Source organism: Necator americanus, chromosome I (assembly GCF_031761385.1).
Source record: "Necator americanus strain Aroian chromosome I, whole genome shotgun sequence".
Lineage (NCBI taxonomy): Eukaryota > Metazoa > Nematoda > Chromadorea > Rhabditida > Ancylostomatidae > Necator > Necator americanus.
In genome coordinates this window covers 13,521,355-13,548,293 of record NC_087371.1, presented here as the reverse complement: position 1 = coordinate 13,548,293, position 26,939 = coordinate 13,521,355, and the positions used below count along the sequence as shown (strand labels likewise).

General features: G+C 41.8%; 2 protein-coding genes across 5 annotated transcripts; one reads left to right on the top strand and one right to left on the bottom strand.

Annotated features, from left to right (window-relative positions):
* Positions 1-14,916, bottom strand: RB195_005419 (uncharacterized protein; the record flags this gene model as incomplete). Of its 3 annotated transcripts, XM_064177904.1 has the most annotated exons (15): positions 1-96; positions 557-701; positions 817-893; positions 4,597-4,731; positions 4,814-4,957; positions 5,815-5,874; positions 6,134-6,243; positions 7,443-7,524; positions 7,819-7,872; positions 7,939-8,113; positions 11,924-12,060; positions 12,887-12,997; positions 13,310-13,357; positions 13,666-13,881; positions 14,770-14,916. In XM_064177904.1, 15 exons carry the CDS (start codon positions 14,914-14,916, stop codon positions 1-3), a joined length of 1,737 nt encoding a protein of 578 aa, XP_064035003.1. The 3 variants fall into 3 exon arrangements, with proteins under 3 accessions (XP_064035003.1, XP_064035004.1, XP_064035005.1); XM_064177905.1 differs by lacking the exons at positions 1-96; positions 557-701; positions 817-893; positions 13,310-13,357; positions 14,770-14,916 and adding an exon at positions 2,755-3,195 and having other exon boundaries at positions 5,725-5,874; positions 13,666-13,839; XM_064177906.1 differs by lacking the exons at positions 1-96; positions 557-701; positions 817-893; ... (1 more) ...; positions 13,310-13,357; positions 14,770-14,916 and adding an exon at positions 2,755-3,195 and having other exon boundaries at positions 5,725-5,874; positions 13,666-13,839.
* RB195_005418 (uncharacterized protein) lies at positions 14,637-26,630 on the top strand (the record flags this gene model as incomplete). 2 transcript variants are annotated; one of them, XM_064177903.1, is made up of 14 exons in its annotated part: positions 14,637-14,653; positions 20,058-20,134; positions 20,769-20,883; positions 20,947-21,000; positions 21,169-21,243; positions 21,352-21,465; positions 22,180-22,273; positions 22,388-22,502; positions 23,750-23,824; positions 23,881-23,983; positions 25,344-25,428; positions 25,665-25,811; positions 25,878-25,959; positions 26,476-26,630. In XM_064177903.1, the coding sequence occupies 14 exons, from the start codon at positions 14,637-14,639 to the stop codon at positions 26,628-26,630; spliced, it is 1,308 nt and encodes a 435-aa protein (XP_064035001.1). The 2 variants fall into 2 exon arrangements, with proteins under 2 accessions (XP_064035001.1, XP_064035002.1); XM_064177902.1 differs by lacking the exon at positions 14,637-14,653 and adding an exon at positions 19,946-20,001.
* Positions 26,631-26,939: the final 309 nt, after the last annotated feature.

Below are 26,939 nucleotides of genomic sequence, written 5' to 3'. Positions count from 1 at the left end.
TCACTGAGACCATGCAGGTGTCCAACCACCGAAGGCTTGTGAAAGCTGCTGAGCGGCAGCGATGAGTAGGCGGTCGGAGTTGCGCGCACCAACTATCTGAAGTGGATGGAATTAGGGAGAAGCTTCCAAACATATAACTTCAGACTGCGAACTAAAATGAGAAAGTTCAGGAATGCGTGCTTAGTGTAGTACAATGGTGGGAGCGCTAAGGACGAATAAAAGCTGGTTAAGTTTGTTATTTGTTCGATAAGCAATTATCCTGTTCTCATTTACAGTTGGCTTCTAATTTGAGCTTCATGTAATTTACACCTACAGAATCTATTCTACATCCAAACAAAACCACGCACGAGAATCAGTTGGAAATTACTGTTGATGTGGCTTGAGTTTAAATGAGAAAATCACGTTAAATCCGCCCGCCCCTCTCAAGCACAAGGAGGAGCACTTTTACAGAGATTTAAGATTTCTCCATGCTAACAATAAGTAGAATCGGAAACCTATGTTCTTTTTTTCAACAGATAATTTGATCAAACTTTTGTGCAGCTAAAGTGAAATCTACCTGAAGGCCCAGTGGTAGTCCGTTCCTATCCAATCCCATTGGGCACGTGATTACGGGCAGGGTTAGCGCATTGAAAAGGCCAGTGTATGCAGTATTAAACGGAGTGAAAAAAGTCTGATGGTGATAGGGGGCGGTCGTAGGCCACCTTAAACTAGATTATTAAATTGTAAATTAAAACTAGATTAAACTCAAACTAGATCTGTGAAAAGCGTCGCAGAGAGAAACCAATATTGAAACATTTGAAGAAGAAAAAAACCAACGATGGGAAAAGGAGTATACCATCATCACCAAGGGTCTCAGTAACTTGGCGAGCTAGTCGATCGCGTAATCTTCGGAACTGCAAAAATTCGCTTGAGTTGTAAGCGAAATTGGGTAGCTGCGCATAATCAGGGTAGGTATTTATGCTGATTTTGCTAGTTTTAAGAACTTTTTGAGGTTGAATCATTTCATAGAAGAAATAGCATTCTTAGCAGTAAACCTCAAAAATGAAATGAGCGGGACGACGAAAAAAAAGAGTTCCAATTCTTAATGGTCGTAGGTAATTAATGCAACTAAGCTTCCACACACCCCTTACAATCCATTTTAATGATGAAGGATAAGCGAAATACCATATAAATTTATGGTTTATGCTTCGCAACCACGTCCTCAAACATTATAAAAGAGGGACAGAAACCCCGTCATCCCAACCAACTTCAGCTGAAACTCGCGCAGAATCAAAATCAGACTAAATGGGTGCACGAAAACAGAAGGATGAGATAGGGATTGAGACTGAAGAAATGAACCAATCATGGAAACCGCATTATTGTTCCGTCGCTCGGCTAGCGCTTATCTCAAGTGATAAAATGCTATACTTTCTAATTCTAAAATGTAGCCTATTGTTGGGTCACTGAGTATACTTAACTCATTTGATTTAAACGGCTGGCGGATGTTGTGCCCTTACGTGGCTCATTCACATTTTCGCCGAGGTGAGTTATCCTTGAACATATTTGAGCCCATCCTGTTTGATCTTCCACTAGAGCTCGCACAGAATCTATTTATCTGTCGCTGTTCCACATTCTGCTACTTTACATCTCGCTTGAAGTGCCTGTCGATCCCAAGTTTCTTAAGGTATTCCTTCAACTCCTTCCCAGAAAAATTTCTTTCATGTGGGGGCCTTCTCTTGTTTGGGTTTGCGAGCATCCTCAAGGCAACTTGGATAAGGCGATCCGATCGTCTCCTTATAAAGTGCCCAAGAAAGCGAAGGCGGTTTTCTGCTCTAGAGGGCGGGGCAAGATCTTGAAGTTTTCCTCGCGTCATCCGTCGGTATCCACTTCTAAGCAAAGTTTTTCGTTATGGCACATAATTGGCCAAAATTAGTGAAGCATCTGTCTAAGCAACTTCCTTTATACGCTGTAAATCTTCTCCATTACCGTTGATGGTGCTGCCCAAATCCCGATCCGTACATCGTGATAGCGAGAATTATGGAGTGGTGAACTCGCAGCTTGACTTCGTTGGCAGTGAGAGTCGACCTCAGGTCATTCGTTAGGGGTTGAATGCAGAACTGGCCTTAGCCGTCTTTGCTGAATATCTCTCTCGTACACGCTGTCGTTTTTCAGCAACTCAATTAACAGATCTCGCCTATAAGTTAAATTGGTTGTCCGTTCACTCTGATTCCTGCTGAGGATCTTGCAGCGACCCACATTTGCTTAAATTTGTTAGGGCAAAGTCGCAAACAGTAGGCTGTAGCTAATTTCAATGCAGTGTCAACGACATGTTGCAACTTCGCGCTTCTTGAAGCTACATCGTCGGTACTCGAGGTTGATCAAGAGATTTCCCTATGGTGCTAAAACGACATCGGGGGGAAATTGCTCAACTGTTCTCCGCTCAATAAAAATTGAACGAGAAGGATCCCGCGACAGTCCCTTACAGTGAAAAGACTGGAAAGCGGCTTCGAATTCTAGGAAGGCTACCTACATAAGGTTCCAGTGTCGCATTTTCAACAACATTTCAATCACTCTCCTAACAATGAACATCTGGTCAATCGTACATCGACCAGGGAAGCCTGCTTGTTCATCGCTGGTGGCTTCTTCGCAGTGCTTGATCAGCGAGATCCAGGATGATCAAACTTTGTACATGACACGCAGCAAATATATTCCTCGATAGTTCTTGGGCTCCGTGACGGATAACGTTCTGTAGAGGGAAATTATGACAGTGTTTATTTAAGAATCCGGTATCATTTCGTCAAACCATGTTGAACAGATGATATTCGTCATCCCATCCCATTGAAACAGACCAAAACGTCCGTCTCGGTCGTTGGACATGCTCGAATTCAGGAACTGATGGCGCTTTTGGTCCACAAAATGTTGAGATGTTTCCTTCAGAAAGGTGGGTTCCCCGAGAACGACTCCATTGACAGTGTTGAGAAGAGGTGAACGTCTCTCCATTTTGCCGCTATACTGTCTTAGCAGAGCAGAGGACTTCTTCGGGTTCATGTCTTCAAACGCCCTTTCAAACTTCTTCGCTCTTGACGTCCATTCCTTTTGGCGATCACGCTTCGGCTGAGGACACCACTTTCTCCTCAGACGCTTTTTCTGGTTCAGATCGCTAGTAATGCGGGCAACACATACAGAATTGTATGTGGATCTAGGACAATCTAGTCTCTGCAGATGCAAAGAACTTCTTCCTTGGGATCAAAACTGGGAGCGTCTTCTTCGCAGCATCCTGAATACAACGGGTGAGAGAATCGGCGACCTTAAGCTTCTTCTCGCTTCGAACTCCAATATTTATTGACTCGACTTCTCTCCTCGACTTCTTTTCTGGAACTCTAACTTCAATCCGAGAAGAACTGGGCGGTGATCAGAATAGGATCCGACGTCCCAAACAGCTTTAGATTTTTCAATATCGGACAAAGGTATGTTTTTTCGTCAGAGTCAAAGTAGTCGACTGTCGTTTAAGAGTTATCATTTTACGCTAGCGCTGTTTTTCTGAGGTTAAGGTGGTTGTCCCCTGTTATGTAAGGTGATGGTGTCGATGATTCTCTCTGATACGTGGATGTAAAGGTGAGATTCGTCTACTCACAAAGATCTGCCGGACGACCTTGAAATGTTGTTTGAGACCCATGTTTAGGCTAGCATCAATTCTGACGATAATCGCCTGCTGGCTAGGTATCTTGAATGTCAGTTTGTTGAGTTCATCATAAAAAGCATTCTTGCGATAGCAGTCGGCGGTCTACTTAGGTGCGTGAGCACTCATGATTTTGAGTTTGTGTTCTCTGTGATCCCGCAGTCGTAGAAAGGCGCTTCAAGACGACGCTGAGCCAAAATCCTCCACCAGGGTATTGTAGTCGTTCCTCACAGCTACCGCGCAGCCTTCTAATTTCTTCTTATCAGCATCGCCGCAGTATATGGTGTAGTTTTCGATGGTGATAATGGGACGTCCTCTGATGCGCGTTTCCCGCAATGCAGAAAACGGCGCATTCAGATATCGTAGCAGTCTGGACAGAGCGGCTTGTTGGAGTTCCCTCTACAGCTATCGGTAGTTCAGCGCTACAAAACGAATCTTTGTAGCAAAAGTTTCCATGTTCCCTCCTTCCATTTGACCTACGAGGGTATGGGTTCTGAGTTAATTAGTTAGTTAGTGTGTTGGACGACAGCACTTTTCGCTATGTTTGAGAAACTTGCGTCATATAACAGAGCAAGTTATAGAGCTCGTGCGCTCTCAAGGGGTATACTCAGATGTCTGATTGCGGCTAATGAAAGCGAGGCCACCACGTGCAGGCAACAAACAGACTTGTACATGCGGTCCTATACACGCACATTGAATATAAGAACAATTTAAATGTTTTCTGTAGTATGTTGAGGCGTTTGGAAAGATGAATCGTTTGGGAAGACTTATGGTTTTGACTTCCCAGACTTTGACGAAGTCAAGAACGCTGAAGCGTTTGCTGTTAATAAAAATCGATGCCAATCTTGGCTACAGCTCAAGGAAAATCAGTGAAAGCTGCGAAGTGAAGCATTCTAGAAAATAAAACATAGAGTAACTATTAGAGCAATAGTACAAACCTTGGCTTTCTCCTTTTCGCTGGTTCTGTCCATACTTTCAAAGAACGACAAGAATAACGCGGCAGCGGTATGCACCGATTTTCCAGCAAGTAATTTCGGTAGTTCGGTCATCCAGTTCAAACTTCCTCTGTCGCCCTTGAATTTGCAATTTTGAAAACGTAATTCTATCAACACACTTGAAAATTTTCAAATATTTATCCATGTTTGGGTTACAAACTTTCAAACTTTTGAACGACTCAGAAATTGTCGGAGTGTTCTTAGCTTGAATGCAAGAGAAGAGCATTTCGATTGCGTTTGAGGCTAGAGGCAGGTCTAGACGAATTCCCTCCACATCGAATTTCTGTTCGAAATACGAGACAGCCTGGAAATATTCAATCTTAAAGCGGCATTCGCAGAAAAAAAGCTTTTTTTAATCTCTTGTCTTTTTTGCAGTACCAAAGACCCACATCACCCAGAGCGTATGTCGAATTACACGTTGGGTTACGAGTAACCTGGTTGCAAAATCTTTTTCATTTTCTTTACCGTGTGCAGCAACGCTCACAGCTCTCTGTTCGCTCGCGCAAGTGCGGCGTGACCATTGCCGTGCATATCAGCTGATAACGAGTCGATATAGATTTGCCAACCGAGCTGATCTGCATTTCGTTAGTCTCCAATCGTATTTATCTCGGACGAAGAGCCATATGTGAAGAAAAGGAAATGGATTTTATGTAATAAATTTGGGGTTCTCGATCTGTTTTTTTTTTTGTAGTCGATAACTAATGGATGATGATTGGGAGAAAGATGATAAGAGAAAACAGATTATGGATTTTATCGCGTGGTGATTACAAGTGAAATTAGAAATTAAGGAGAAAAAACAAAGAATTTAGAATGTGAATAAGAAATTGCTGTGAAGTACAATCCTGAGAAGAATATATCCTATTCTAACGTTTCGATTGAACTGAACTACCGTTTCGCATATCAGTACGCATATTTTTGAAAAAAAAAGTATAAATGACAATACAAGAATATAATAACAAAAATAGAAAAATATGTTGGGGAAATCCAAAAAATTCAAAACAATATTTTATTAATAACATGTTTAGGATACACATTGTTGACGAAATTTATCCCATTTGAAAAGTACAATACCCTCACTTTCAACAACGCGCATCTCATCTCAGAGCTGAGCGATTGTGGCTTTGGTGTATGTTGAATGCCTTCCATATAGAAAAAGCGGACCTTCTTGAAATCCACCATTCCCTTTAGATGTAGATCAACTGCTAGTTCGCCTCCCATTACCTAAAAGAAGCAAAGTAGCAAACTGAGTTTTGAAATCGCCATCAAAACAACTAAATTCTTTTTATAGAAAAAGCGTGTGATGGAAAAATTCTTATTATACGGTACTTAGTTATACGTGAAAGATTAAGATTTGTTCTCATTCTAACGTGGCCAGCTACGGATTTTTGCTTATTTGCTAATTTCATTTGTATGTATTAATTTTAACTTATTCGTCGATTTTTGTACATTTTTGTAACCACAGTAATTTTTGTAATCATACCTCCATCAGTAAAGGAACATCTTCCACGTAACGACACATCGGCCCAATTCGAAGCATTTGAATCTGGAACTCTTTTGGCATCGGCACGTGCCCGTCAAGAGGAATGACACCTAAACTTCCTAGCGTATCTGCGGACTTCGAGATTTCAAGCACGTAGCCGTGGCATGTAGGCGCAGCTATTTATGTTGAGAAGTACGACTGTGATTCGCAGAGGAGAGAGGAGAAAGGGTTGCGTGAAATGCACCAGGCGCGTTGCCGCTCCAACAAACGTTAGTCGACTAGTGGAATTTCGTCTTTGTATAAAAAAAAAACATTCACCATGTTATACAAAAACGCGCTTATTCTGTCACGTGTGTGTCAGTCACGAAGATCCAGCAGAATGCAGCGAGACGGGACGTCTTGCTGCTTACCCTGGATCGTGGATTGACGCTTCAGCACCCTGGGGCTACAGAAGGGGGTGAGACGCTTTTTGCGACGTCGATTTGGTGCGCTGGCGCTATGAAATGGGCTAAAACGGGTGTCGCGGTGTCGGGTTGGGGCGGGACGGGTGCCACGACCTCGGATTGTGCGTCGGCACTATATAGCTACAAAATGGTGTGGAATGAGTCTCACGGACTGGGATTGGTGCGCCGGCGCCGGAAAGCGGTACATTGGGTTGGGATGGGTCCGGTTACGTGTAAGTGGTGTGCCGTGGTGCAGTAGTATCGTGCAATTACTTCGTGTAGATTTGGCAAAAAGTAAATGAGACGTTGTGAACCATTTCATAGCCATGGTCACCGCGCGTGCTGCGTTTCACCTCTATGACTCCTCCGCGTATCTATTTCCTTGCATGTTCGCTTCAGTTTGGTAACATCTTTTCTTCACATACTGGAAGTAGGCAAACGACTGCTTAAATAGTACCAAACAGTTTACATGATCTGATGTAGGACGTTATCTTCATTCCATCTTAAAACTTCATTGTGTCACCACTGTTGGAGGTGTCACCGCTTTCAAATTATGATGATTATCGAAGGAGTGTAGGTGAAAAATCAACTTTGAATATTCTCGAAATTTAGATGTTCGTATTCGCTTAGGAAGAAAACAATGAAATCATTTGTCTACGCCTAACTTTCTTTTTAAAAAATTGAGAGAGGGACTTTAGAAAGAACATAGTTCGAATTTTACAAAAAATGCACTATTAATAACTTTTGTTGATTAGTGAAGGCGAGCGGAGGGAACACCACAGGAAGTCTGAAGTCCACCTCTAGCCAAACGTTCAGACTGGTGCAATAATAAACGAGTAAGAAATTGGAAAATCAACCAATCGCACCTGGTGTAGGTTTCATCCCGAATATACCGTTCATAAATGATGGAATGCGGATACTGCCGCCAATGTCGCTGCCAATACCAATCTAAGGAAGAACAGTAATCATCATTATTAAGTTCTTTCTTTGCATTTATTCTAATTTTTCTAACGTTGTAACACAGAGAGCACATTTAGTGTATGTTAGGCAGAGAAAGTGCGTGAATGTTATGTATGCGCCGTGGCCGTCCGGGCGAATATAAGTGCAAAAGGTTATAATAATGAGTGTAGCGAAAAAAGAGGTCACTCCAAACTTCCCTAACAAGATGGAACCTAGAGAAATTCTGGAAATCGAAATAGAGTTGTTATTTAATCTTTATTTAAAAAAAAAACGAGAAGTCACTCTTGTTCCCAGGAGATTTCTTTTCTGGCACATTTCTTGAGGCTTTCGTGTCCTCTGGAAATTTCTTATTTTTCTCTAGTTCCGAACAGAAAATCAGACAAACGTCCGAAGTTAACTTACCAAACTACCTGCCGCACTGATTAACGCTCCTTCACCGCCACTGCTTCCACCCACAGATAACCTGGTGTCATATGGATTCTTCGACAGGCCATAAATCCCATTCGTAGACTCAACCCAGCTGCACGCTTCCGGTACATTGGTAATAGCTATGAGAATCGCACCAGCTGCTTCCATTCTGGATGAATTTTTCTTTGCGATTCTTGAATATTATATAGAATAAAAATAAACTTTTTCAATCAACAACTTCCTACTACTGAAAGTGGTCTGCATTTTTCTTTCGATCTGTAAACCTATCAGCTGAAACTAGTGGTAGTATTTATACAGATAGCGGGGAAGCTTGGTGCAAAAATATTGCGCGATTTCAAACATTCACTACGAAACGCTTCGTGGACTCCAGAAGCTCGGACTTTTGGAGTCCACCAACATCCGAAAGTCGTTTTTGGCATCACCTTGGTTTTGGAACGTCTTACCTCTAAGGCAGTTGTCCAGATGTTTGAACAAGTCATAAAAAAATTTGAAATGTGTGGTCGGGAATTGTCGTGTGGGACCGTTAACTAACGTTGGTCGAGGAAGTAGGAGTTATTGGTGCACTTCGTCCAGTTCTTTGCACTACTTCTCCGCGATGATGGTTTTGCCAGGTTTCATAAAACCGTAGTGGATTACACCTGTAGCACACCACTCATTGTGATTGGTACAATCACATTGGTCTTCTTTGGGTGCATTTTCGGCTTTGGGAATTGTTTGGGAGCTTCATAATTGTCCATTCATTGAGCACGACTGTTGTCAGAAAGGATCCAGTTCTCACGGCACGTAACAATACGGTCGAGAAATGAATCCTTCTTGTTGCGTAACAGAAATGTTGAGCAGATCTCAATCTTCCACTCCGTTTCTTACGACGACAAGGGAGATTGAAGATGAGCGGAACCACCCCTGATCCTGCAATCTACAAACTCTAGATCTTCCCGCGGACACTCAGCGATAGTACAACAAATTCCTGTCCTTTGCCTCTTACGGAGACAGTCATCTATCCAGCTGCACAAGTATTGTGGATCTCACATAGATCTCGGAACAGCGCAACAGAGATTTTGAAACTGATGCGTTTTTTTAGAAACGCTGAAAAATGTAGTATACTGATGTTGCAAACACTCGGAACTTGTTGCCTGCAGTGGGATTAGAGTGCGGCGGTTTGTACATCATACGCGAAAGAGGTTTGAAAGACAAGTATACTTGCCCAGCGATCTCGTTCTTTTTCCTTCGCTCTTCTTCTTTTGCTCTCAGTCGCAACCTATCATGAACCTACTAGAGGCCACTCAGGATCTTACGTGATACCTCGGACTCATTGGTTGAGAGGAGCGAAGCTCGGGCAGAGAACTGATATTTAAAGCGCATTAGCTTAGACGAGTACATTGATAATCACAGAAACACGATAGTTCCAGTTGCACCACGACTTTGCACAACTCCAAACTGCGTGGTTGCCCATATGGAAGAGGATGACTACATGATACCAGAAGTAACATATCGTATCACGTTCAGGTCTAACGATTGACGATTATATAGGGGAAGCGAGACGCCCACAGTGTGCTCGAGTGAAGGAGCTTCTAGATAATCTTGCAATATCTAAACTCTCGGAGCACACCGTAGAATACGTCATCAAAACTCCGAAAAAGGTAAAAATGTATACTATCCCTCGAGAACGAGATCACAGCGCGTAGAAAACTTGAGGTTTTTTATACAACCGCTAAAAATCCAAAAATGAACAGATAGGATGAGTGCATTGCGATCACAAACGAACTAGCCCTATGTCAATTTATTTCTTTCTTTTCTCTTCTCTCATTCTCTCTTCTCTTTTTTCTCTGTGGGATTTGATTTTTGGGCGCCTATAAAAATCCTTGTGATTCATAGTTGTGGTACGTGATGATCTGCTACGTCACCAGATTCAGCAGCTGAGGTAAGCACTAGTCTATGTGTTGTTCCTTGAGTTTGCCTATCGTTTGAGTGCTTTCTACAGCGTGATGAGGCGCCTGAGGGGTCCCTAACGGCTTTGATCTTCCAGGCTCTCGGCGACAACACCGGAACGCTAGCTTTTAATAGAGGAAGTTTGATACCAGTCTTGGCTACAGCGAATCAATAAAAATAAACAACGTATTCATGGGTGCGGGACAAGATACGGATGTTTTCAATCGCTACCGCCCCCCGCGTAATTACAGACATTCTCCACGACCGCCTTAGATCATCTACACCCCGCCTCCCTATTGCTCTCTAATCAACGCCGCGCGCGACGTTCGCGCCGCGACGAAGCGGTGGATAGTGCTGATTTTGAAGGGGGGAGTGAAGAACGAATTGCCGAGGCGAATTCTGGTGTACAAAAAAAAAAAAAAATATTATAAAAAAAATAAAAATTATTTCAAAAATCTCCAGGAAAAAGAATAACACGCATATATTTTCAAACATCTCATAATTTAACACATTTATCCCTAAGTTTTCTATATAAACTAGCAGTGCATAAGTATGTATTTGTCACGATGTCATTCAACGAATTCGTGTTCAACTTTCAACTGCGGCAGTTATAATAACAGCAACTTTATGCGCTTATTACTTTGTATACATTCTTTAAACTTCTTTCTACATTTTATCTTTTCAAAATTTTACATAGATATAATGTTTAGGTAGAACAAGTATTGAAATATGCCAATATTTGACATATTTCAATACTCGCTTGTACGTCTTATACAGTTTTATATAATGGAACTTTGTATGGCTATTCAAACTTCTTTCGTTTTGTCGCTCCATTTCTACCTATTCTCTGCATAAAATCAATATGACAGGTTAGCTGTATTAATGGCGAACAGAGACCTTTGTATCTTCGAGATATACCTTTAGGTACAGTGTATGTCTGCGAGGCATTATTCGCGCCCTGTTAATCGTTGGATGCCAGTTTTACCCAGCTAGATAAACAAAAAGAAATCATTGGAGAAAAAAAAAGTAAGAAAAAAAATAGCAAAACACCGATCAGTTTGAAACATATCTCGCATTCCCAGAAATGGATGAGTGTTTTCCACCTAACAAGTCGAGACAGGATAATTTCATTTTCACTCGCATTTCTAAATGGCATATCACTTATACGAACCAATTTCATTCTTCCTCTCTTTTATATTAATTCACAAGCACACTTTATGTAGAACTTCAAACAACATCTAATACCAGGTACTTTCCTTTCCGTTCGACTTTAAAAGGCATCATAAGAGCTGTAAGCGCGGCGGAAAAAAATCGTCGTAAGATTGGCAGACGCGGCGAAATGGGTGGGGAGGGTGGCGTGGGCGGGGCGTCTTGAAGACGTAGCACAAGAGGAGCAACCAGGCTACTGTAGCGATCATGACGGTATCAGGAGACGCGCGGTGCAATTAACGACGCTCATTAGCCTCCTGGATACGCGGCGGCACATCATACGGGTACCTCTTGACCGTTCCCCACGTATTCATACATCGGATGTTTTCAATCGCTACCGAAGGTCTGTAGATCTAGAATCATTTGGTGAACCTTCACCAAATGCAGTAAAAACGGCTTTAGGATAACTATGACTTAAGGAAACTTTCATCAATGCCTACACCTCTCAAAAAATAAAAAAAGCGTTGTTAGAGGAAATATAAATTTAATTTTACATAAAGTGTCACTATTTCTAACTTTTATTCAGTAAAGCCAGCATCACGTTTGTAGTTGGGTCAAAACAATATGAAGCACGGACAGTCGCGTAAGCGACTGCGCTCGCGACGCGGTGGAGCGTAGCGGTTGGGCCCGTGTACGGATCCTCGCTACCGCCAGCTATCTCTGCAGTTCGCCATGGTCTCACCTCAATTCCAACCGCTGTCCTAAACGTACCGCTTCGAGCGCGGCCGCAAAGATGCGATAAGAACGGATAAAGCACTTATCCGGACATTTGTTGGGCAACAACAAACGAATGCTAGAAAAATAAGTAGTAATTATTCACCTTTTAATCACTTCAGCACTCTGCGTGCATTTATTGTCTCTGTGATTATAAATGCCGCAAGTGATGATTTGTCCATCAACTTCCAAAGCATCTTTTACAGTGAACGGTACACCAAGCAACGGTTTGGATCGTACGCGCTGAAAAATATGAGAAATACACGTGTCGGGGCTTGCCTGCGTGTCGGCCGTGGGACCGCTATGCGACTACTGTTTCGACTTGGACAGAGTTTCAGAAAGCGCATGCCGGCCATGTGGTGCAGCTTAATTCTAAGCATATGTAAGAATCAGTTCAGAGGTGTCATCGGGAACTTCAGAGATTGTTTCTTCTTAGTTGTTAGAAAATTTTAAAAAATTAAGTGATAAGAAGATATGGAAAAGTGCTTCTTATGATGTAATCATAGGGTGTGTTTAAACAAATAAAGGGTAAAGTAAACTTGGTGGGGGACTCGACCGTGCTCTTAATGAACTGTACTCGACGTGTACTTATTTAGCGCAGAAAAAAGTCCATGGAGAGGAAAGACCGTTCTTATCAGTCAGATGCGGACTGCCGGGAAGCCATATCAAATTTTCAGTTTCGTTGAAAGTACTACATCATGTATCCAAACCACCCCCTAGAGCTGTTTCGAGAGTTGGGTGAAGTTAAGGCATTAGAAATTCGAGCTCTTTCTTTTTTTCCCCTAAATAGCTTTATTCTACATGTCATGGATCCTCTAAGACTGATGCTTAGGTTTTAGGACCCTAAGCAGCGATGAGCTGTCTATTGATGAACTATCGCTTCCTCAAATTCCGAAATGGTCAATTGAGAAAGACATTTGGCAGTGGGGAATGGTCTTTGCGCTCCATGGAATTTTTTTGCGCTCCAAGTGCAGCTCGAGTACAGGTCAATAGGCTGAGGGCCCTTCAATGACGGTTTGAACATAAATAAACAAATAGTAAATAAGATATTGATGGAAGTCTAGCCCACCTGTTCCAATCGTTCATTGCCCATCTCTGCGATCTCTCTATCGATCTCGGCTGCTTTTTTGGTCGCTTCGTCGAATAACCGGACCACAACAGTGTTTATCACATCGTTTACCTTGAGCACATAATTACTGCCCCTACTTTTGAGATGCTTTCGAGCACCTGAAGAACTCCGTCACTACGATAAATATGCGACATATGATGTATAATAGGTTCTTCCCGAATTTCTAGCAATTGCAAATCTATGGTGAACAGAATAATGGAAGGAATGGAGAATCTATTAAAACAGCAGAAAAATAAAAAACCTTGAAAGTGGGAAATAAGCAGGAAAAGAACTCGCAAAAGAAAACATGAAATGCTTCGCGGGTTTTCAAGGGAGAGATAGTAGAATTCTAACAAGTGAACAGTAATGAAATACGGAACGTACCTGCTCAATACGATGAATGTAAGCTCGTATAAGTGCTTCTGAGGTAATCTAAACGGATTTACTTGGTGTCTTTTTCAAAAGATTTTTGTTGTCAGTCGAATTGTATCTCTAAGTTTTCCATTAGTAGGTGATAACATTGAGTGTTGGTCGACATGCACTAGTAGTCATAGTTGATTTTCTTGGAAGTGTTGCAAACAGGAGAAAGAGTGTAGAGTCCGAAAAGTCAGCATACAGTTAACTATTGGACAAACTAATAAGAAGACTCCAGCGAAAATAATGATGAAATTGGTGAGTTGAAAAAAAACTTCTGGCCCATTCTAAAGCCAGTATGCAGAAAATATCGCAATTTGACCTACCTTTCTCTTGACGATTCTTTTCACCGCCTCGGTAGCGCTAATCAACAGAAGATCATCGGAAATAGGTGGGACGACTTGTTTCGTTTTGAAAATGTTCACAACATAGAAAACGACCGTGACAACGAAAAAGTAGAGTCTTGATATGAGGTAAATTATAGAGGAGCACGTATCCATTACTTGACAACCATCCATCTCGTTTGCGAAGAGATTTAAGATCTGCAAGAGGTCAAAATCAGGTTCGAATTAGATTTTGCAATCTAGGCGAAATGTAGGACATAAAAGATCTATAATTAATGAGAGAGCTGTCAGGGAGGTGTGGCGCAATCGGTAAAAGGTTCCATCCTCGGATCGGAGGTTCGAATCCGCCCCAGTGCTAACCAAACCTTCCATCCCTCCGGGGTCGATAAATTGGTACCAGACTTGTCTGGAAAGATAAAACCACTGGCTTCACACATCGGCTAGCCCCTGCATGTCACTATATAGGCCAGTTACACGTTCGTAAACCTCAAACGATTCTGAATCGAACTGAACGTGAGACCGCATCCCAAGTAGATTGATTAACACCAGACACTTCATCCTTATTTTTATGAGAGTTGTTAGTGTTAGTGAAGTGAGCGAAACAAAGGCGCACTTATCGTAGAGGTGTTTTTCATGTAATGGGTCCGAAATTAAAAGTAGTTAAGAACATCTATGGTGATGATTTATTTGAAACAAAGGTAAGCGAATGTTATAGCCTAACTCAAGTTATCCGCATCTTTGCCGAGATGTCGTCCTTGAACATACTTGAGAAGTCCTGTCCGATCTCCCGGCAGAGCTCGCACAGAAACAGTCTATCTACCGCCTGTTCTATGTTCTGCTAAACGTTGCGTCTCTCCTATACTGCCTGTCGATGCCAAGTTTCTTTAGATTTTTTTTTAAAAGAAGCAATAACGGTTTTCCGTGACTACCTCAGAAGGCCGGGCAAGTTGTTTATGTTTCTACATGTCAGGTACGCCAAGTTTTTCATTATGGCACGCTACTGACCAAAATAAACCAGTTATCCGTCTAAGTAGCTTCCTTTCTATGCAGTTAAGCTTCCCCAACACCGTTTACGGCTCCGCCCACGTCCCCAATCTGCACGTCATGATGGGAAAATTGCAGATAGATTGTCGTCTCGGGTATCGCGTAGCCTCCTACTTTCTTCTCATCAGCATCGTCGCAGTGTATGGTGTAGTTTTCAATGCTGACGACGCAGTGCAGTAAACGACGCATCCTGATACTGTAACAGGGTGGACAGAGCGGCCTGTTGGAGTTCACTCGAGAGCGATCGACAGTTCAGCGTTACGAAACGGTTGTTTGTAGCCAAACATTCAATGTTCTCTCAAGGGATTTGACCCAGAGTGAGAGTTTTGGCTCTGCTAGACAACAACACCTTTTTGCAATGTATGGGACGTGTTTATCATATAACAGTACGGGTTATATAGTTGGGTCAAAACCACATGAAACACATACGCAATAGCGTACGCGGCTTCTCTCGAAGGGTTTCGGTGGAGCGTAGCGGCTAGGAGCTTGAAACCCTTGTGGCACTATACAGTTTGCGACGGTTCCGCCTCGGTTCCAACTGCTGCTTCCACCGCGCCGTTTCGCAAATACACCGCAACCACGCTCGTCAATCATGCCGTTTTGACCCGACTATATAGCTGGCTCCCAAAGTTTATATTAAGATGCCTGATTGCGATTAGTTGGAGGCAGAGCCACCATATATATATATATATATATATATATATATATATATATATATATATATATATATATATATATATATATTCGGAAATGTCGGATAGTTCCAAGAATTCGGAATGTCGGATGTGTCGATATATATATATATATATATATATATATATATATATATATATATATATATATATATATATATATCGACACATCCGACATTCCGAATTCTCGGAACTGGAAGCCTAGGTTAGAGTAAACCAGTGCTAAGATTCGCCACCGTCTAGCAAAATGTCGCAAGGTGGCTCGCTGATCCATATAGGTTGATGACCTGTGGTGAAAGTTAAGTTCGCCGTGGCCGGACTGCTTAGTTTCGGTAAAAGTCTTTTTGTTGCTCCAGCATATCCACGGACTCAGTACCTTGCACACTGGGCCTTGCCGTCTCAGACGTCGGTATTGGAGGTGTTCAAATCCCAGGTTGCTCAGGAAGTCTTTGATTCTGGACCAAGGCCACACACGCACGACTGGCCATGAAGACTGTTTCAGACTGTGTACTTACAACGCCAGAACAGTGTCCATAGACGCTGACTTGCATGCCCTTCTCGGAGCTGCAGAGCGTATCAAATTTCAAGTGATTGCTTTGAAAGAAACCAAGTGCAGAACTGCGACTTGCGACAGATTAATGAAGGTACACTCGTCCGTGGAGAGAAGGTTCCGTCGCGAAATGCAGGCGGTGTTGGTGCACTGTCGTCCATCTTGTCAATTCTCACGAGATCCTGTCACCTCGTCTGGCCGTTCCTCGCCTCCGCCCTCTGCGCCAAAAACCCACCAGCGTCATCAACTGCTACTCACCAACATCAGCAGCTGATGTGTCCGAATTGGACGCGTTTTGCGAGAAACAGGAGGAAGTGATCCCCAACGAGAAGTCCTTCTGCAAATTCGTCGTCGGGGACTTCAACGCAAAATTAGGGAACGTTTTCACATTTCTCTTTTGTTCACTACCTCTCCTATATTCATTGCGTTTTTCAGCATATTGCGTGGCCACTCCTCTCCTCCTCTCAACCTGCAAAGCCTATGTCTCAGAAGCTCATTCACCAACAGGAATACTAATATCTTTCGGTTTTATCTTTTTATTTTGTAGATTTGCTCCGTCGTTTTACCTCCTCTCTCACTATTTCTGATTAACCTCCTCTTATTGACTTCCGTCATCTTCTAGCTGGTTTAGCCTTGTCTAGACAGTGGTGGTTACTAGTTTGAGGATCACGATAGTTAGTGAATCCTCTAGTTTGAGGTCCCCCGTCAGATTCGCCCAGTGCCCCTTCCGTATTGGGCTAATTGGTCGTCTATACCCTGATATGTAGGTAAATAGGTCGATGTTAAGCATTCTGGATTGGAAGTAGAAATCATAAGAGTATTCTTCATCTTCTGGAGTAGAGCAACGACAAGTTTGACGTTATTGTCAGATTGCGTTATCCGCAGCGTAAAAGACCGCCCCGTATTCCACTGACAATAAACTTACTGATTTTCTCTTTTTTCAAATATTCTGACTCGGACAAATGTGTTTTGCTTTTTCTTTCTTGGTGGATCACTGGTGTATGTGAACCAATGAATAGCCGGATAGCTCTTTGCAGTGATAACATGATCAAGTAACTAATTGTTCTACATCGTACACTTTAGCACAATCTAATCAAGATGGATAGTAGTCCTATGTTGTATGTTGCTTGTATGTTCATTCCATTGTTGTATTCAACATCTTTCCAATTCTGGGCGAAGTTATCAGCATCTTCTTACCTATACACTGTTACAAATCTTGTTCACTTTGAGCTCAGATGTGAATTTTAATTAATGCAGCATACCACGATTCTGACGTAGAGGGGATGACCGCTGGATAAGGTGGAAATGGGGTTATAGATTGCGAGATCAGGGGTGGTTTCGCTCATCTCTCCATAATCGTTGTAAAAAACGGCATCGAAGAGTCCGTTTTCCACCATAGTTTCAGCTGCAACGCGCCACCCTTATGTATGCGCCGCATCGAGGTGCGCAGCGGTCGAAAACCAGTGAGTTCTCCTCGATTTCCAATTCAAGTGAAAACAATGAATAAGTTGCTGAGGGGATCAGAACGTACACAAGGAAGAGCGTCCTAATGTTCTTCGTTTGAAATAAAGCGGTTCCCACGCTGTTTTTTAGGACAATGAGGGAGGAATGGGGGGAACCTTCCCTGATACCGCGATCTATAATCCCATCTCTAGCTTCCCCCACGGATTCCCTCACCACGTCAAATTCGTGGTATGCTGCCTCGAGGCGAATAGCCCTTTGTGAACTTCACAATTTAGTTCATAATGTAATAATACAGTACATAATACTGATCTACTCATTCGAAGCATTGAATCCTGGATACCGAGAAAGAGCTTTCAATTATTAGTAGCAATTATCCCAAAAAGGGAAGTATAAAAGATGAAGGGTCCGGTGTTAATCATTCCGCTTGGGACGCGCCCCCACGTTCGCTTCAATTCAGGATCGTTTAAAGGCATCACACCACGAATCTGAGGTTGTGCAGATTTCAGGTGGAGATTCGTATACGGGATGGGAGACTATGGAGAGGGGGGTGATTCCGTCCATTTCTTCCTAATTACCGTAAAAAACGGCCCGGAAGATGCGGCGCCGCACAAGGCTGGCGCGCTCCAGTCGAACTCCCTGTGCAAAATAGAGCACCAAAACGCCTGAAAGTGTATCTTCCGGGCGGTTTTTACGGCAATTAGGAAGAAATGGATGGAATCACCACTCTCTCCGTAGTCTTCCATCCCGTATACGAATACTCCACCTGAAACCATACTCCGTACCACCTCCGACTCGTGGGGTGATGCCTTTAAGGCAAATCCAAACAGCTGTGTCGGCAGCGATCATGGGTACCGATTTACCTGCCCGTAAGAATCATTCAAAGAGAGAGAAAAACATGAGAAAATTTCTGCCGGAAGAAATCTAATGATAAAAAAGAAATGAAAATTGAAAATAAAGAATGAAAAGTGGACTCTCTGATAAGTGCATGATTATGTAGAAATGCGAGAATAAATAACCAGGAAGAAAAGAAAGGTCCAAAATCTAGCTAACATATCATGACGAGAAAGTAACCGGCAACATGGGGACTGGAAGCAAATGACTTGATCACATAGCTCTAGGTTGGTCCCTGTGAATGTATACGGGTGACGGCTGGTGCAAAATCGGAGAATAGTGATTCGACGTGACAGTTTAGGTTGAAGCTGATGCCGAGGTTTGAGGCTGGAAACTGGTTTCGAATGGGATTTCGTGAACTTTGCCTTACTGTGAGATTAGTGCTCTCTGCGGCAATGTAATTATGGTAAACAGAACTACGTTGAACTTTGTATTTTGTGGACCCGCTAGACTTACACTTTTTTTCGCTCCACTCATATCGTCAGAAATCTAAGTTGGAGAAAACAGTGTTTTCTAGTGAAGTTGCAAAAAGTTATCTCTGGAATATGAGGAGATAAAAATGTGAATAACAGTTTCGATTCCCTCAGCAGACGATTCATTGGTTCTACCCGAGTAGCCTGCTGAGGGAATGTCATTGATTTTCGACCGCTCGTTCGTCGACGTGGCGCGCGCACGGAGGTTGCGTGTTCCAACGTACCTCGTAACACTTAGGGCTATTTCGTATGCCGTATTTGGGATGACTAGGAAGAATTCAGCTTGGCCACACCTATACTGTAATCTACAAGCCGAATAGGCCGATGTTGTATTTCCCAGTTTGTCCCACGGACACTCCAACACCCAACATCGTAAATTTTTTCTGAAATTTTGCCTTTAACGATGAATAAGAATCCTTTTTTCCTTTCCAGAAACAACTGAATCACGAGAAACATAGTTTTGCCGTATTGCCCCAATAAGAATCTCTTAGCAAGACTCCTATGTCGTCAATGGGTTCATAGCATTAGCAAGTACCAATAACGAGCATCTACTTAGTTGTGCCCAGTTTCTGGCCTTCTTCCTGGACCAACCATTCCTTCTCTCTATAATCTACGATCCCGAATACGAATACATACATGTACGAATACTCCACCTGAAATCCGTACCACCTCAGATTCGTGGGGTGATGCCTTTACCCATTGTTTCTGTTCCATCTGTAGCCGCACTGCGACCATCGCGCCCTGACTACTCTCATGTCTAGAAAACGCAGGCGGTCCGGTTAAGTATTTGCGATCTCTGTACTACGCTCCATTGTGCTCCAGGTGCATAGTTGGTTCAAAACGATGTGAAGCTTGATGCAGTTGCGTAAGCGTGTGCGCTCGAAGCGGCGCAGTGGAGCATGGCAATTACGGTCGAGGAGGGACCCCTGCCAGCACCATTCACCGCTGCAGTTCGCGATGGTCCCACCTCGATCCCAGCCGCTAGCCTCAAAGTGCCGCTTCAGCAGCAGCCACTTACGCGACTGCACCGAACTTCATGTCGCTTACTCATCTTCCAGCATAAACCGAGCTGCTTTAACCGGACCACCTACAGTAATTCCTACTGCGGATCCTTATTTGCCTGAAGAACAACTTTAAGCGCTTCCCTTATGCAGAAGTGGCCACAAAAGAGTCCTTTGAGCGAGGAAAGCCCATGGTGTCCCCGGTCCTCGCATCCGCCACATCCAAGCGTTTTTGATCTACGCCTGCGTTCATATTCAGGTCAATCAATTCTTCCCATCCCTGTCCCGCGTCAGCGCGCGTGCACCAAAGTCTGGCAGGAATCACTTTCTCGGCTGGTAGGTTTTCGCTTGTTTTGTACTAAACGGTTTTATGTGTGCAGTAGTTTCCATTGAGGATTTATGTAACTATCTGAAATCATCTTTACAGATTCAGTAAATGCTGCAAAGATTTTAATTGTCCTTCCCATTGATCACTTTTCATAAGATATAGAATCCTCAAATGAATAATTATCGTATGAATTGTACTTTTTTTTATAGAAGAGGAACAATAAAGTATTTAATTATTTCGTGTTTTTGTTTCATTCGCGGGAACACTTGGTTTCCTTTTCCACATTGCTCAAATGCAACCTGCAACCAAATACAGCAATGTTTACATCTAGAATCAGGATTTTCCAAGCGAAATGAAATTTCGTGGTTTCAAAGTGTGTCTTTCTCTGTTGTTGTGGTACTTTACGGTCGTACTTTATATGTACTTTATGGTTTGAGCACTTTTTCGTCGCAATAAGTAAAACTGCCTCATGTAAAAATCTTTGAGTAGCTGCTCGAATACCTTTGTGCTGTATCACGTATTTTCCGAATAAGTCACCATTTGTTGGTTCTTCTATTATTTTTTTTTGTCTTAGTTATGTATCAATTACTGCTTCAGATCGAGAGTTCCTCTTCTATTGTTTTTCCTTCTTTTTTTTTGCAGTGCTGTTCACAATGACAGGGAAACGACATAGATCTTCGGCAGGGAAGGATAAAGAGAGTGTGAACATGTGGTCTGGAAAGAAAAAGAAAATTACCGCTCTCAGAGCGCAGTCAAAGTAATTAATAGTACTCACAGTTCTGTGTGTATATAACATAGTCCTCAATATCTTCTGTTTCAGATCTCCATTCTCATCGCAAAATGGAAACCTTCGTCAAAATGTCAGACGACACAAGTAATCCGTCTTTTGTTCCTTAGTTCTAAGTCCATTACTGTGTATTGTCATTTTGAATGTACTGCTGTAGCTATTAAACAGTAACAGTGTTCAAGAAATAACAACAAAGCATACTATTTCTAGGTGTGTAACATTTTTTCGTGCTTTTTCAGACTTTTTGAAATTCAGATCATTCTCTCCAACTCCAGAATTGTGTACGATGCTGCATGCAGTTGGAATAAGGTCGACAGCGAAGAGAAATTTGTTAGTTGAACCTTTCTTTTTTGGACTTTCTTCTTACTATAATAAGTTGATCGACACTTGCTACGGCATGTTTAGTGTACTCTTTAAAACTGCCGCTCAAAATTTTAGAACAAGCGAACTGTCGCCATCTAAAACTACCTCTTCTCGGAACTGCAAGAAGTCATTAAAAAATGCTGAAAAATCTAGCAAAGTAAAAGTAGAACTTCCTATGATTCCTTGGAGGTAAATTTTTATTATTCCTCTTTTTGTGATTCATTACATAAGTTTCGTGGACCTATGTTTCATTTAAACTAATATACTTTCTTCTACATTGACTGATCTAACCAAAGAATATAAAAATTGCTACAAAAATTGCTTAGGCCATTTTAAAGTTGTGGACTTGTTGTTCTAAATCACTATCAGTTCCCGATACATCTATAGGAGAGTCAAAACGACATGAAGCACGGCGCACTTGCGTAAGCAGTTGCGCTCGAAGCAGTGCGGTGGAGCGCAGCGGTTACGATCGAGTGGGGACCCTACCACCGTTTACTGCTGAAGTTCGCGATGATCCCACCTCGATTTTAATTGGTATACCTACCTCTTCTCGGAGCTAACAGTATCACTACTACATTAGTACATCATGGAACTGATCAACACCTACAAGACCAGCCAATTATGACAGTATGGAATTAGGTGCTGTCAGTACATCCCACTCTGCTATTCTTTGCCTTATTTTACCTCTATTTCTATGCGCTTTTGATTAGTTTTTCTTTCGGCTGTTGTCGCACTCTATGGACATAGTAGAAAACCGATTGCAACCTCAGTACTTTTCTTTTGAGCTCTGCTTAACTTTCTTCCTCTGTTTTTATCAGGGTAGTCTTAGGAGGGATTTTATTACTATAGTGCATAGAAACATTTTTTATGTTGCTGTTAGAACTTCCGAATATTTGGATTTAGTGAGGAGCAGCCAACTGGTGCACCGAAGGTGAAAGACAACGATGATGAGATTGTATATAACAGCCAAGAGATGGTTACTTCGGGTCGTGACAAGGTTTGGAGCTGCTTTATCAAGTGGATAGCAATTGTTTATGAATTAACACATTTTTTAGAATTTGAACTCCTCACTTCGGTTGAGTGGTTATCTTTCTGATGATCTTTATTTAAGGAAGAAAAGAACGAAGAGCTAGTAATGAAAGCTAAAGATATTTTCCTCCTTTACGAGAGTTTGAGCGGCGAAAGATATAAGCACCCGGAGAAGACAGAGGATGCACTGAGAAATGGTACTTCTTACTCTTCTAATATATTGTAGTAGAGGGCGGCTGTACCGCAATCGGTAAAAGGCTCCAGTCTGCACGATTGAGCGGAGGTTCGAATCCGCCCTAGTGCTCACTAAGTCTTTCATCCATCCGCGGTCGATAAATTGGTACCAGACTTGTCTGAGAGGATAAAAATACTGACTTGATACATCGGTTAACCCCAGCAAGTCGTTGCATAGGCCAGTTACACGTTCGTGAGCCTCAAACGATTCTGAACTGAAGTGAACGTGGTGGTGCATTCCAAGCGGATTGATTAACGCCAGACACTTTATTCTTTATCTTATTATAGTGTGCCAGTGAGTTATAACAAACTTACGATCCGGTCAAAAATGATCTGAGTTGCGCAGCGTCATTTCGAGAACAGGTGCTTACGCAATTGTACCACAAGTACGCCTGAAAGAATAACGAGGGCCAATAGATCACTGCAACTGGGCTTATCTGGTGCAGAAACTGTGACATAAGCTACGTTTCCACTAGCTGCCGCTTAGGACGTTGTTCAACCATACACCGAAAATGACACTAATCACCAATACTTCCCATATAATTTTTCATTACCATCCATATTGTATTCAATAAAAGGATAAAGTCACTGGCGCATCATGAGGGATGCGCCAACGCGTTTCGCTGCAATTCTTAATAGTTGAGGTTTTGGAACGCGTGTTGGCCTATACAGTGGGCCCACACTTGCTGGTCCGCAACCGATATAACGAGGCAGTGTTTTCGTCATTCCGATCACGTTGGGCACCAATTTATCGACCCTGGAGGGATGAAAAGGTTGGTTGGGACTAGATAGGTATCAAACCAACGAACGTGTGGCTTCAACGAACCCCCCAAGCGACTGTGGAGTAGCCTGTTGGCTGTTTATTGGTGTTCTGGCCAAATTTCTTGTGCAGCGAGTGATCCCAAAAAATTGCTGCGACATCCAGTATGTAACAGTAGATCGCAAAATCTGATGAAGGCTTCATGATTCGGTTTCTCATTTATAGGTGCTGGTGCATAACCAACCGGCAATCATGCTTAGCCTAGAAGGTATATTCTGTTCCCAAGGATGATGGGAACAGAATATACCTAAGCATGATTGCCGGCTGGTTTAGAAAATTTAGAAGTAGATAATTGTTTAACGGTTCTTCGGTGGTTGCGAACGCAGCGAAGAATTTTTCTTTTACTTAAGCTGATTATTTTCTTGCTTCTTAGCTGTTTCTATTCTCTAGAGTATCGAGAACTGTTCTGCATTGCAACAATGTGCGAGAAGTTGAGTGAACTAATGTCTTCAAGGTTAGAAGCAGGTTCGTCCCCTGTTGTTGTTCTTGTTATTTCCACGAGGATCTGCATACCTTTTAAGCACGACAACTTCGGGACCAGCGTATAGAGTCCATGAGCCAACTAAAAGCGTTGTCTTTGCGTCTTGAAGATTTCATAATGGCAAATCTACCTACTGAAAAGTAGTAGGTCTTATTCATTTATTTATTTGTCCAGCCTTGCAGTGGTGATGCATGAAAAGCCTGTTTTTTGTATTTGTTAAAAAATATATCTATGTTAGTTTCTTTAGTATATGATAACACACGACAGTTGCAACAGATGTGTATTTAGAAGACTTATGAGATCTCTTGCCAGAGGACGCATCTTTTGGGCGAACATCACCTTTTTGAAGCCACACTTTGCAAATTCAAATAACACGTTCCTGATCCCTACTCATTTCTAGTTAAATGAGTTTGTAACAAAATTGCCCCTCTCCAAGAAAAACTCACGATGAAAGACAGGGAGGATAAAATTGTCCTCCCTGTCTTCCTCTTGACTCTTTCTTGGAGTAGATGTAATATGAATATCCTTAGTTAGTACTAATTATTGTTTTGTGCCAACATACCTTTAAAAACAACAAAAGTGCAACCGTGTTGCTATTTTGTAAATTACCTCTAGTTCCGTGAAATCTTTGTCGACCTCTAAGACAAATATTCTTGGGTTTTGGATCAGCGTCGGAACTGAAAAAAAAAAATAGGAGAAAGCACCTGGTTCATATGGAAAATTTTGAAGGGGTTTACCTGCCATATCGGATGCAAATGCAACATTTTTGCATTTAATTACTTGGTAAACAGATGTAGAAAAGAGCAAGTGTGTGAACAGTTTTGCTTTTTCTCCTCTGTTTACTAAGTAAATAGATGTTGGAAATTGGTGCTGAAAACTACTCTAGGTAAAAAGAAAGCTGGTGTTATGTTATACTGTTTAAAGACTGCGCAAAATAGAATTTTGGTTTTGTTAAACTATGAGGCTCTTGAGTTACCCTGGCATGTAGCTAAAATTTAGAAGCTAGCTACGAAGATATAGTTGTAGAAAATGACTTCAGATGAAGACGCTGGCTGGAAACGTTACTTCACAAGACTAATAAAATGCTGTAATATATTGAGTAGTATGTAAATATAGATAATATATCAACATTTTGCTAAAATGGTTGCGATAAAAATGAGAATGACTGATGTAACATCGCGCGAATCGCATGTACGTTGTGTGTGTTGTCTACTGGTAGATCTTTAACTGAATTAGGATTAAGCATGTTTAATAACCTCCCATTTGATAAAGCATCATTATTGAGAATTTCACGCAATGTATCGCACATCCCGTTCTAGTCCACTTTCTTCGCGCACTTTTAATAGCATGTTCTCTTATGGTGTACAGTACACCAAATTTTGATTTCACTTACGGGAGAAGAATACTTCTTGAACTACTTTTGATGTGATGTTTTTGTTTAAAATTCACAGCACACAGCTAAACTGTTTGCATTGACTTCTCTTCTGAGTGATTTTTTTTTAGTCTCTCTTTCGACGATACAGCGCAACGCGACGCCCTGGAAATCATGAATATACGTTATGAGGAGCTTTCTGACGATATTTTTACTGTAAGTTTCTGAGGTCTCCACCAATGTTGTAGAATTCGTGAGTCTATCATGGTAACTAAACAGTTTGTGACCATAAAAGAATCAATGATCACGAATTGTTCCCTTAAGAATTTATAAAACACCATATGTTCTTATCATTTTATGAAAATTGTCATTTTTGCTACTATTGCTTGAAAGTGATAGTTTTTAATGGCCTAGCTTCTTTGATGAAGAGTTTCACAACGAAGCAGTTTTAGGCAGATGACGAGTTTTCGTCAATATTTGGGAATGACGATGACGGCACGAAAGAGAAAGAACAAACGCTCAGCTTGCCTGAAAATTCTTCACTTAATTATGACTCTGTGGCTAATTATGCTGATCTTTGCTTACAGAGCAAACTAACGGTGAACAATTCAAGCAGTTTTCTAAAGCATCGTAGTTAGAATGGTTTTGAACACTAACGAATTCAGGAAGTGGGCTTAATTTATGTAAATGCAATTTATTTAATGATCAAGCATTCAAATGCGGAAATTGCGAAGTGCCGTGGTTCAAGTGAGTTTTCTTTTGTTTCGATCTCGAAATATCGGTGAAGTCGGCGCCAGATGTGTTCAAGCAAATTGACTCAACGCGTTTCCTAACACATTGTTTTCTTCGGCTTAACACTCCAATCTTATTCCCAATCACGATCGAAGGTGCATCAGCTGCTTGAACACATTCAGTGTCTACTGTTTCTTCAAGTTGCGATGTAACCGTTGATTGGTTTCTGAGCAAGCACAATCACCGAAATTATTACTATTTCCCATTAAAATCAAGAGCGTGCTTATTTTGACGCGCCTCCATAAAAATAAGTGTGAAAGTATCTCCAAGTTCGAGCTATGGGAAATTTTCTCTTCAGTGTTATGATTTTGTGCTACTTTATTCATTCGATATATAACTTGTAATTCAACAAACCACAGTGGTTACATCATTTCACAATATGGAAGAGTTCGCTGATCGCTCGCTAGTTCGCTAGCAAGAGTGGAAAAGATATAGAGTGGCGTTTTCTTCTGTCAATGTAGTACATTTTAGTTGGTGAGCTTAACAGGCAGATAGCTGTTTATAGTTCGGAGGTCAACAGTGTCCGGGAAGAACTCGGCGATTTAGCCTCTATTATTGACAGAGTTATAGGTGTGACCCATGTAGAATGTTCAAAAACTTCTATGTTCAAATCCAGATCCACTTGATTTAAGCTCATGTGGAAGTAAAAGATTTTTTCTTGTAAATGTGAGATTTGTTGATGTTGTTGAGTGTTATTAATTTCATGTTGTTGATTGTTAAATACAAATTCTATTTTGTTCAACTTTGCAAATTCTCCAAATTTCTATTTGTTTGGATCGTATAGCGTAAGTGTCTCTTCGGACCCGTTGTGATGCACGTCTACTGCATATTAAATTTTTCTTTGTAAAATAACTTGAGTTTCGTCATTTTTTTTGCCAACTGCTACAAAGTAATATTCAGAACTCCATATTTTTTCCCTGCAGTTTGTCGAATTC